This window comes from Leptonotus elevatus, chromosome 17 (assembly GCF_054856555.1).
Source record: "Leptonotus elevatus isolate MCC_2025b chromosome 17, RoL_Lele_1.0, whole genome shotgun sequence".
Lineage (NCBI taxonomy): Eukaryota > Metazoa > Chordata > Actinopteri > Syngnathiformes > Syngnathidae > Leptonotus > Leptonotus elevatus.
This window is the reverse complement of record NC_141255.1, coordinates 2,977,260-2,989,908: the sequence shown is the minus strand read 5'-3', so window position 1 is coordinate 2,989,908 and position 12,649 is coordinate 2,977,260. Positions and strand designations below refer to the sequence as shown.

Below are 12,649 nucleotides of genomic sequence, written 5' to 3'. Positions count from 1 at the left end.
AAAAAAATTTAACCATCTCCATGTAGCCCTGTTTCTGTATTATACTGCCATCAAGTGGCCAAGATGTGAACACCAGAAGGAGGAGCACGATTTCAATTGAAATGAGCAAAAAATGTGGCAAAAACTATTGAATTCCCTACATTATAATTATGTCAGTACTGCAGTCATTTATTTGATATTTAACTCACTTAAAAAAAAAAAAAACATTTCAAGGCAGCACTTGTATAAGCAATGCGCTCAATTTGACAGCGGGTAACTTCCTGGTAAGGCTACATAAAACACGGCCTGTCGCGCTAATGACACTTGAACGCCGGCGGTTACATACTCAATGCATCTGATAGAGTAAATGTTATTGTGTTAAGTGAGTGTCTTCCATCCACCATGCTGAACTAATCCAATATGGCAGGAGCCTGTTGTCTCAATTAACCTTCCCCCCATTTTGTCTTGTTATGACGACCGGGAGCGGGAGTGCGTCCGCGTCCTCGTCTTCTGCCGGGTTTTGCTTGTTTAAGAAAACAACACGGCAGCACGTCTTTCACGGGGAGGAAAAAAAAGTTCACGATACGGCAAATAATACTTTTCACACAAGCTAATTCTCATGCGTGCTCTCTGTGGAATGGCATTGTTCTGCCGTGAATTCTATCTGACGCCCGACACGGCGGATATGACAGGCACAATCACCAGCAACGTGTTCTATTATTAGCGCTTTAGCTCTTGGCGTGTTAGTTCCTGGAACTACAAAGGTTCTTGTCGTCGATTGTGGTGTTGCATTTATGGCCTGACGTCCTTGGAATGTTTATGCAAATTAGCAGCAGAAATACGTGTTATCAGTCAAACCAAAGCTATCAAAAGCAAGCGCAGAAACATTTCTTCGGAACGACATTTAAGGGTTGCTTTCCGCCTAAAATGAGACGCGGAGGAGAAATTAGTTTACATTTGCTGCCAATTACAACTTACAGGCTTTGAGCATGCGCCGTTCATTTGCAGTCTGGATGTGTAGGGAATTTTTTGTGTGTGTCAATTTAAGGAGGAAAAAAAGGTTTGAATTACATTTTTTCTTCAACATTCAAGAAGACTTAAAGTGAAGCACTGTGAATACTTAATACTTCACTTTTTCCACATTTTGTTATGTGACAGCCTTATTCCAAAATTCATCTTATTTTTTCCCTTCAAAATTCAATGTACCATAATAAGGATGTGACAAACAAACAAAACGCTAAGAAATCCTGTCATCCTTGATATGATTCTACAGCTGAACTTATTTGCTCCCAAAAACGTATAAATATGTTCTATTTTAAATATTACCATGCCACCAAAGACGTATTCATATGTTTTTTATGCTAGAGCATTGAGAAGGCTTTGATGCAGCTCTGAACTGAATGAAGCGAATGCTTGAAGCAATGGTAGTTATTACAAAAACGGCCAGCAGGTGGCAGCAGAGTACAAGAGATCAATTAGGGCCATATTGCAAAAAGCTCTGTTTTAAACAGATTTTTTAATAATGATGACATTTAGCTATATTCTAATGCTAATTGCTGCAAAACAGAAACAAAATACTTTTTTTCCTGATGAAAGAAGAGACAAATTTTTATTTTGGTAGGTTCCATGTTTTTATAGGAATAAAACAATATTCTGGGGGCCTTGCAAAATCAGTCAAAATCCAGTAAAACATCCGGGAGCGAAAGGGGTTGCTTCAGTGAAAATGGCTGGGAGTGAACGAGTTAATTGGATTCCACTTGTGGTAAATTCAGTTAATTGGACAATCAACACAATTGTGAGGAAAAAAAATTAATTGATTAAGGCTGTTAACATCACAAAATGCAAAACAAGTGAAGCACTGTATTGTATTGCTTCCTTCACCTTCACAACGACCTCTAGAGCTGCACTAGTGGATCCTGATGGGAATTTTATTTTGGTAAACACACGCAGGATTTCTCCGCGGGCACTATGAAATGTCCGTGTGCGTATTTGTAGAAAATTGGGCCACTACTCTTCCACAGGAGCTTCTCTCCCCGCGGTGAGAACGAGTTGCTGGCTCTGGAGCCGACGCTTGTTGCTATATTTATCCACGCCGGGGCAGCGCTCCATGCCGGATGACGTGCTACAAGCACACGCGTGTATTTCATTCGACAACATGCTATGTGCGTGACTTCACTGGCAGGTGTGAATGCAATGAGCACAGCCTGTACATTCTGGCAGGGGTTGACTATCTATGGAAATCAGCCTTGTGACTGTCATAGTAGTGCGTTTACATTTTATTTGTAATGATTGAAATGTTCATTAATGTACGTGGTACCCTATTGAACAAAAAAAAAAATCAACCAATCCCAAAATGCATTTAGTCTTAAAAACTAAATTTAGATTAACTTAGAATTTAATTTATTTTAATTAAAAAATTTTTTTCCAAATTTAATTTAAATGTATTTATTTGCATTTAGTCTGTAACAGAAAGTATTTAAAGTGCATTAATTCCCCTGAAATAATAAAAATAATAAATTAATAATAATAATACAATTAATGAGAGCTCCACTGCCACCTACTGCAGTGCATGTGTAATCACACTTTATTGTAAAAAAACACAAAAAAAACCCAATAATACAATAATTGTCAAAAACAACTCACGTGGGATCTTGTTGAGCTCGTTCATGAACTTGTTTTTGAGTTTGGAGAAGGCCTCGTCCTTGGGTCCGGCGTCTGGGCCGCCCGCCATGTTGGTGGTGTTGGACGAGGAGGAAGAGGAGGAGGAGGCGGCGGTGGGCGCGGGGGCCGCCGCCAGCGCTTCCCTCCGACTCTCGTTCATCTTGCCGAGCCTGCGCCATCAAAACAGACAAAGACATCAGTTTTTTTTTTCCTTCGGACAGATGCGCGTGGGGTTTGTTGAGGCGCGCCGGCATCTGCCAGCCAAGCCTGGACAAACATCCGCTGAGGCACGTGCAGTCACAACAAAGCTGCTCATGCTTTGCTTAAACGGGAGATTATTTATTAGCCCCGCGCGGCGCGGGCAATAAATGTCGGCTCCGCTTTCGGACTTAATTGAATTGAGTGTTTGCAAGTCGGCCCGAAAGGACGCTGCACTCTCGTCTGGGCGCGTAACAGGTGTTTTTGTGTAAATAATACACGGATCAGCACACACGAAAACACGTGTAAAGATCATCTGAACCACAAAAATCAAACAGGAGTGATTAAAGAGTTTTGTTTTACAAAGTCTAAACATTTTTAGTGTCGTCACTCTGTCATGTTTACATCCTTTAAATTTGGTGGTAATTTTGTTCAAAATCTCCAGGAGGAGTTCCGCTTTTTAGGACCACCCAGAAATGGCTTCTTTGGAATCAGGCATGGTTCCTTAAGGATTATTCGTGGGTCTACTCATAATTATAGACAAGCCAAATCTTATGTTGAAACAGAGTATGCGGGGAAAACTCTTTTAAATGGGTCAAATGAACTTAAAAAGGCAGACTTCCTGTTTTTCAGGCACGACTTCTTGATATGTATTTGTGGGTCATCTCATGATAGACAACCACCCACCATCAACCAAATCTCATGTTGCTGAGACAAACAAGCTCCACAAGCTGAAAAAACAAAAAAATCCAAGACTAATTCATCTTGACAAGATTTCGTAAAAACGTGTCAAATCAGCCTAAAATGGCAACTTCAAAATAAAATGCCAGACAGACAAACCGACCAAATCTTATATTGCCAAGTGAAACTGATTTTGGGGCTGAATTAAATAAAACTATGGAATAAAGAAAAACTGCTTAAAATGGGTCAAATGAGCCGAAAATGTCTGCTTCAAAGCAAAATGGCTGACTTCCTGTTTCTTTTAAAGCATGGCTACTTGAGACTTATTTGTGGGTTATGATAAGACACGCCTACCAAATGACATGTTTCCCAGCGAAACTAACTTTATTTGGGGCTGAATTTTTAAAGGCGTATTTTCGACCAGATGAACACGCACGCCCGCGTTCCGTGTTTCTTCCATCTTGACAGTCGTCGGAATGCTTGAATATAAACGTTGTCACGCTACCTTTGCACCTTAATGACTCATCTCTCATTCGAGAAGCGCACGGCAACTTCCGCACGCTCGCCTCTAGTGCGGGAGATCCACTTCAGCTGGTTTCACGGGAAAAACGCTGAAGCGGGCGTTGACCTTTACCGAGTGCGCTCATGTCTGTGCGGGAATATCATGCATAGCATACATCCGCTCCCCGTGCTCTGTTTTGACGACCTCGAAGGGAAACAAGCACAAAATGGCCGCTTTTGCTCCCTGCGGTACATCCTTTCCACTCCACTGAAGTGTCACATTTGATGTTCCAGTGTGCAAGAAAAAAGACACACATTAAAAAATATGAATAATATAAATAAATCATAAAAATATTTTCTAATTAAATGGCCCATTTTTATATGATATTATTTATATTAAAATAAAAAAATGTAATCTGTAAAAAATCAAATACTAGTTTAATTGAAGAAATTCAATACAAGCTTGAATAGTATAAAACATTATATAAATAAAGAAATATATATATTATATATATATTATAAAATGTAATTATTGCATAATTTGTTAGTTGGATGTCAGTAAAAGTGCATCTGCAAACTGGCTCTCCTTTCCCACATGCGAGGAGCATTACAGTACCTTCATCACTTAAAAAGTCAAATAAAAAAATCTCCCAAATGACTTGTAACTCGAAAAAAAGGTACTCTTAAGTCAAGGCGCCACCGTATGCAACGATAACATCAAATACAATATACAACATATATAAAAGAAGAGTGAAAAGACTCCTCCTCAGATGTAAACCTTCAACCCAATTACAGAGACGCCAGATGGCCCAGCAGGTCCCCAAACGCAGCGCCGATGCTGGAAACAACACACGCTTCCCTTCTTCTCTATCTGGGTCACTTCCCTGGCCGCTTACCTCGCTCTGCTACGTTGCCTCCATCATACCCTCACAGCCCCCCCCCCCCCCCAAATAAAATCACGCACGTCCTCTGCTTTTGAGAAGACGAAAAAAACACCCCGTATGAATACAAAAAAAGATTCATCGAGTGAGAAGCAGCAACATGGATCACATCCCTCTTGTAGCTTTCAATGAGTTAATCATGTAGTAAATCACCAATTAAAACCCTTTTGTCAATAATCACCTGCTAACTATCGACACATGTCAACTTAAATGAAAGCAGTGATGACAAATCTTTCCTTTCACTTCATTTGCCATCCAAAGTCCCCGTGGAAAATGAGCCACAAATGGCTGCTTCAAACCAAAATGGCAGACTTCCTGTGTCTTTTCCAGTAAGGCTTTTTCAGACTTTTTTTTGGGGGGGGGGGGGGGGGTCTACTCATGTCCGCATGTCTACCAAATTTCATAATGCTAAGTCAAAATAGCTTCAGGGGCTGAATATATAAAAAAAAAAGATTTACTACAGCTTTGACCTGAGTCTTTGGAGGACCTGTGGGAATGAACATAAAATGGCCGCTTCAAATCAAAATGGCTTCCAGTCTCTCTTCAGGCACAACGTTTTTGTGGGTCTACTCACAAAAGTTCACATTGCTAAAGTAAAGTTTGCTTTGGGAGATGAATTTTCAAAAGATTTAGTCCAGCTTTGACTTGAGTCTTTTGTCTTTGGAGGACAACATAAAATGGCTGCTTCAAATCAAAATGGCTTCCAGTCTCTCTTCAGGCACAACGTTTTTGTGGGTCTACTCACAAAAGTTCACATTGCTAAAGTAAAATTTGCTTTGGGAGATGAATTTTAAAAAGATTTAGTACAGCTTTGACTTGAGTCTTTTGTCTTTGGAGGACAACATAAAATGGCTGCTTCAAATCAAAACATTTTTTTTGTGGATCTACTCACAAAATTTAACATTACTAAGTGAAAATTGACATCAGGGGATGAATTTTCAAAACATGTTTAGTTCAGCTTTGACCTTGGTGGAGTTGGCCTTATTATTGCTTTTTTTTATTTTATTTTTTTTAAATGTTGAGTCATCAAGCTTTGCTGCCATGCTTGACCTACGTAGAAAGACAACTCAAAAAATATCACAACTTAGCCGTATCAATTTGCCCCGTTATACATGCTTCAAAAATAGCAGGACCTAAAGTATATATCACAACATAGCATTTTTCTTAAAATTGCATGAAATTAATAGTAACAACCAATACCTTGACATAAGGCTCAATACGCGGTATTGATACTCGCCCATCCCTATCAATAACCAACCCATCCACCCGCTAACCGCTTACGTTGTATAAAACGTCCCAATACATAAATACAGAAGGGCTTAATTGGGCCAGGATCAATAACGCGGATCGATAAGAAACACGCAGCCCCGGAGCCAGACGTGTTTTATTTGAATGTATGAGGTTGGCCTCAAATTCCCCGGGCGGCCGTGAAAATCACGCTAACAAAGTTTGATTGCCTGCGAGCGCGTCGCCGCGACGCCGTTTGATAATCACTTCAACATCACTCGCAGGTTTCATTACGCTCGCCGTCTCAGGGAATCGGGTACTTCTCACAGATCCCGGATAAACCAATAATAATCAGCGCGAGGACACTTGTCGGGGGTCCAAAGGGAACGGCAACAGTTTAATTACGATGGTGTCGAGCCGAAGGAGGCGGTGATGTTTATCTGATGCGCGAGCAGAGTTCGGCGTTTTGTTTTTTTCTGACCTTGTCGGGTCCAGATTTTCGCTTTCTGACGACACAATCAAGCAGGTGTTGACAGGGTTACGGTTCGATTTACGCTTCAAAATATGGCGCGCAGTGGCGCGGAACAGCAGGTCGCAGGTTATGCAAACAAAAACGATACAGTTCGACGAGCACTTTTCAGTCGATACCGTGAATGATTGAGTTGGTAAGAAAAAAAATGCTGCCAAATTCTATAGAACAACAAAAGTAAAGTTGAGATATTTGCAAAAACTATTTTGAGCTATCGAGTGCGATGTGAAAAAAAAAAACCGATACTGCACCTCAAACTAGAAAAGTGTTTCAAAAAAGGGTACGTTCGTTATGTGTGTCCTGCTCCAGGCTCGCCTCGTGACTTTTGTTTTGATGGTTCCAATAACAACGTGATTGCGAAATGCGCTCTCCGCCCCCGCGCGACTCTCTCTAACGTTACACGAATGACATTTGATTTAACAGCGCGTTCGAGTGCCGACTTGGCCCGCAGTTAGAAGCCAAACGCATGTAAACGTGCGCCGGGTCACTCTGCCGGCATCTCGAAAGCCAATCGTAGCAAATAATGTACAAGTAAGAGCCAAATGTCAATGACTCTGGAGGGGCCTTGTAGTTGGTGTAAAAAGGCGCGGTTAGCGAACCGACGCGGTAATTTGCGGCTGTCAGTCACGGGCAGGACGCCGCCCGGCTTGCAGACGCAAGCGTGTCACCGGCGGCGGGGGCGCGTCTTTAGAAATATAATAAAGCGCTTCGTGACCGTCGGCTGCGGCGGCAGATAAGAGGAAAGGAAGTGGCTTCCTGCGCCTTGTCCTGCTCGGCCTCTTTACTCACCTGCAGCCAATCTCTCGGGGGTAATGGAAGTGGAAAAAAAGTTATTAACCCCGCTTTGCTGCCCGGGTGCGACAGCTCTATTAAGGCCGCAGCTCAAAGATTTCCCCACATTTTCAATTATGCCTTCCAAAAGCTTCACAAAGCTAAGTAGAGGGAAGAAAGGAGCGGGCCGCCAGTCTTATCGGCCTTCTCTTGTTCCCGCGGCGGCACACGCTCGGGATGCTCAAGGGGACGACCGGTCTATTTATATGATAGGCAAGGCACCCCGCGGAAAAATGGGTCGGCCGTTCAGGGCTCGGAATGACGTGCACCCAAATCAATAAAGAGGGTGTGGCAAAATGGAGGTCGAAAATATCGATGTACTGCAGTCCACTTTTGTCTTGCGGAATAAGTTGATCTCTTTATTATCAGGTGTAAACACAGATTTTATACAACGAAATGTTAGTTCAGTGATGAAGGTGAAAAAGAATCTCTGGGAAAAAAATGCCGCCGTCAGCTGCAAAGTCCAAGGGAATCGGGTGAAGGCTAGAGATTAAACACACAGGCCAATTCCGTCCGACAAATGTTGACAGATTTGCCGATAGTGACCTGCGTTCGGACCCGGCGGTCTGCTCCGATGGTGAGGACTAACAAGGCAGCCCCCCCCCCCCCGAGGGGAATTCACCTCGGTTTGGCGCAGGAGGTCGGGTCGAAGGCTGGAGTCGGCGGGGATAACAGGAGACGTTTTTGCTCAACCTCCGCCTCGCCGCGGGCGAAGTCTGCCCGGCAACCCGGTGGCAGGGGGGGAAAGCAGTGGGATTAAGTCCTTTAAAAGGTGAACCGTTGCCATTCCAGACTCTTTTGCTTTTTAACCTCCTGACGTGATCTTCTCCAGATGTGGCGAGCTGGGGAGCCGCCGGCGGGGGACTGCCGTGATGCGATGTGACAAATCTCTGCGCTATTCTCATGTCACCGCAACCTTTCCCCCCCCCACAGAAGAAAACAAGGCACATTTGTGGGGCATGTGGAATCAAAAGCAATTCCTTACAGATTACATTCTACTCAGTTGTCGCCGCCCCCTTTTTCTCTCGCCACCTACCTCTTCTCACTTCTCCATGCGGGTTCCCCCCGTCGAGCTCAGCTACGCATTTCTGAACAGAAAAGGTTCTCGAAGGACATCGCAAATCCTTACAGACGCCTTTTGCTTGCCCTGAAACAAGTTTTTGCTCTGAGGCCACCAAGGATTGGACAAAAAAAAATAAAAAAATACTAAGGTCATCAACAAGTGGAGGTTGAATTTGCAATCTAAAATGGTTGCGGAAATATTTCCATTGCTAATGTAGTTTGATTGTGAAGGCCTTGTGGGCCAGATTAGATTGACATGACAGCACATGAAAAATCAATCCCCGAGATCATAACGCAGCACAAACACATCGCCGGGTTGCTAATGTGATGGCGGCGTCGTAGAGAGAGAGAGAGCGGCCAGGAGACAAACACCTTCAGCAAATAAAAAAACGCCCTGATTAGATGACGGCGGCGCAACGGGGCGCGGTGTAAACACCAGTGACGGGAAGAAAGTCGGCTTTGACGAGTTGTTGCTTTTTTCCTCTTCGCTCCAAAAGTCATTTCAAAGTCATCGTTTAGACGCGCTGGCTTTGTTTTCGCCGCCAGAGTAATCCCCCCCCCCCCCTCCACCCCTCCCCCCTCCTCCGACGACGAGCGCAATGTAAAAAATAACACGCTCTTTTCTTTGGACTTGACTGAGCTGTCACATCCGATCTGGCTGACATCATCGTTTAACGCAACGGCCTTTTTAAATCGTAGCGCCGCTTGAAGAGCGGGACTGAAACCACCGTCGGTCGCGAGAGATAACCGCGTGCGGCTGATACGGAAATAAACGGGGTATTGTCAGTTTATGGCGCGGCATCATTAGCAGCAAACTCTCACTTTTGTCCAAACAAGTCGTCTGCTTTTGTGACTCTTATTCGTGATTTTTGAAGAAGCTTGAGCCATAAAAGCTGGCGTTAGGAGAAAAGCCTGGGTTAGGTTTAGTCAGAAAAAAACGGCGGGCTGGGTTTTAAAGTTGGAAAAAAAAACGACTGGGTTAGATTGAATCAGAAGGAAGACGTGGTGGTTTTTAGACGAGGATAGGTTTAGTGGCAAGAAAGAGTCGAGCTTGGGAATGACAGAGACCAGAAAGACTCAGATTGACTTGGAAAGAAAGACGGGGTTAGGTTTCGCCTGAGAAAGACGCAGTTAGGTTTAATCGTAAGAAAGACCGACTAGATTTTGTCTAGCGAAAGACTGGTTAAGTTTCGGACCAAGAAAGACAGGGATAGATGTAGATAAATGTCTCGATTATAGGTTCAGTTGTGAGAGAGATTATAGTTGAGGTTCAGGTCTGGACAAATGCTGGGTTAAGTTTTGGTCTGACAGGCCGCTAGACTAGGTTGGGGGGGGGGGGGGGGGTTCCGGCCTGAGAGAAAGATGTGGTTAGGTTTTGTTGGAAATAGACTCAAAAAACAACTTGGTCATCTTTAGTCGTAAGTAAGGCTGGTTAAGGTTTCGGTCTGACAGAGACTGGACTAAAAAAAAAAAACCTGGGGTAAGACATGTTAGGTTTAGGGCCAACAGAAACTAGGTTAGGTTTAGATGTTTGAAAAACCGAATTAAGTCGAGGCCATAAAAACACTTGGTGAAGTTTAGTTGGAACAATTACTCGGGGAAATCCCGTGTTAGATTTAGTCGGGAAAGCAACTTGGTTCATTTTAGGGTTTATTGCTTTTGGACATGAAACCAAAACGGGCTTCATTTGAATTAAGACCTTTCGAGACACATCTCCACATCTTCACACCCGACAGCTTTTATGGCACACGTAACGCTTGCGCGACAGGCATACAGGACACCGCCCGAGAAATTTCTGTACCGGGCGAGGCATCAAAACCCCGACGATTAGGATCTGAGGCGACCGTATCGAGACAGCGTGTGAAATTGGGACGAAAATTGCTGCTGAATAAGACGGCTCGGCAGGCGCGATGGTGAGATACAGCGATGGAGGTTTCTCCGTCCGCGTGGGACAAAAAAAGAATCGGCGACTCCTGCAGTTGAGACGGATTCTTATTTTTTCCCAGGAGTGTCTGCTCCAGATCCCCTTTTTTGTAATCGTATAAAAGCAGTGCTTGTCAAAACTGGGGTCCCTGATCTGCCCAGATAATAAAACCAAAACATCTGTTGCGGAGGAAGCCCAAGGCAACGGGGGGGGGGGGGGGGGGGGGGGGGGGGGGGGGGGGGGTCGGGGGGACCCTCCCCCCGCCTCCAACATGATCATTATCACCGCCGGCGACGGCCAAAGCGGCGGCGACGTTGTCGTCGTCCAAGTTACGCTTGGATGAATTTTGGCCGTCGAGCGGGTGGCATCATGAAACGAAATGAGCTCTACGAGGGGGGCTGTTTATTTGAGTCAAGTACGGTTTTTTAGTAATTAATCGCCGGGCGAGTGTTTCGTGCCCACGATGAGTGTATGGAAACTTGTACAGCTGCTGTGCCGTAAACACGCCCGCTATTTGCACGTCTATTTAAATATAGTTTACAGATTGATCAGATTCCGGCAGAGCGACGCCAAAACGTGCCGTCAGCGGTGAATAACCGACGATAGGCTTCAAAAACCGCGGGTTGGTGAATTTGTGGAAATATGCAGATGACTATTAAGGATATTTTTAGGAGAGAAGCTAACGACTAAATTGTTATTATTTTCAGGTTTCAGTTTGCTGCATTCCTCAAAGTTGTGACTTTTTGGCCTCGCCGTCTCGGTTACAAAACATTTTATTCCTATTTCTGCCCACAGAGAAGCCGCGCCGCACAATCTTGTCGACACCAATTCCCCTCGGCGCACTTTTGCAGATAACTTCCTCTGACGCGCGCCGCCCCGTCGACCCCCCAAAAACGCAGAAGCCGCGTCCAATCTCGCCGCTCGTCTTAATTCCGAGGAAGGGTCGCTGTGACGGCTTGCGCGGGAGTACCGAGCCCTTCCGTTTTTATCCAGACGCTCTGTCAACACTATTTTTTTTTATTATTCCGTCCTCCCGCTTCTTCCTGCAAGCGTGAAGAAACGGAACGAGATGTTTGCTCAACACACTCTGACAAGATCGCAATGACTAAAAACGTTTGCGACGACTAACAAAAACGCTCAACAGCCTTTTTGTTCTTTGGTCTTGGGCAAAAAATGGCGACCGCTGAATCATTTTTATAACGCTGGCTGTTAAGGATGAAAACACAGATAGCGACAATATCACGTTACGTTCCGGATGCGTGACAGCGGGAAGCAGCCAGGGGGGAAACTAATCCCGACAAAAAAAAAACACAGTGACGGGATTTAATGCCGCATATAGAGACGGGACGAACCCGCGTCAGATTATCAGGACGAAGCCTAACCCCTGAACTCTTAACACAAACAGCAAAATCCTTACCAAAGCCCTAAACCAAACTTAACACCGAACTCACCGACCAATCTTAAGACTCTAAACCAGGGGTGGGCACACTCGGTCCTCGAGGGCCGGAGTCCTGCAGGTTTTGGAGGTTTCCCTTCTCCAACACAGCTGATATATGATCAGCTCATCAGCAAGCTCTGCCATAAGCTTGGTAACGATCCTGTTGATTGGAATCAGCTGCGTTGCAGCAGGGAAACCTCCAAAAACCTGCAGGACTCCGGCCCCTCGAGGACCGAGTTTGCCCACCCCTGCTCTAAACCCTAACCCTAACTTCCAAGTTTAAACTGCATTCCAAACCTTTACCCTGATTCTAAACGCTAAAACTTCTACGCCGTAACTGTTACCCCTGAATCAACACCTGACTATTAAACTCCCAACCCTGGTTCTGAAACGGATTCCAACGGATACCCACAAAAAAACGACCATGAGAGCAATTAGCAGGCCAATTATTTCCCCGCTTCCCCCGTGAAATCGCGTCAAGGAACCGTAACTAGCAAAGAACCGTCCAATTGCTGCTTCTTCCCCCGTTTAAAACTGAGCTGGGCGAGCAATTCACAAAGAGGAGATTAACAACACTTTCTAAGACGACCTCGCAGTTTAATCAGGCGGAATAAAATACCACTGACTATTTTTGGGCGGTTTAAAAGCCTCGCTTTTTGTCCAAACGTCTTATCGCT

The 12,649-nt window shown here is 44.5% G+C and overlaps 1 protein-coding gene across 2 annotated transcripts in view; it reads right to left on the bottom strand.

Annotated features, from left to right (window-relative positions):
• Positions 1–12,649, bottom strand: part of syt1a (synaptotagmin Ia) — an 86,842-nt gene that overhangs the window by 20,404 nt on the left and 53,789 nt on the right. For both annotated transcript variants that reach the window (XM_086058079.1, XM_086058080.1), the window contains one exon: positions 2,623–2,810. In XM_086058079.1, the coding sequence (XP_085914205.1) occupies positions 2,623–2,800 (178 nt within the window). In that variant the 5' untranslated portion in view covers positions 2,801–2,810. The remainder of the gene's footprint in view (positions 1–2,622; positions 2,811–12,649) is intronic.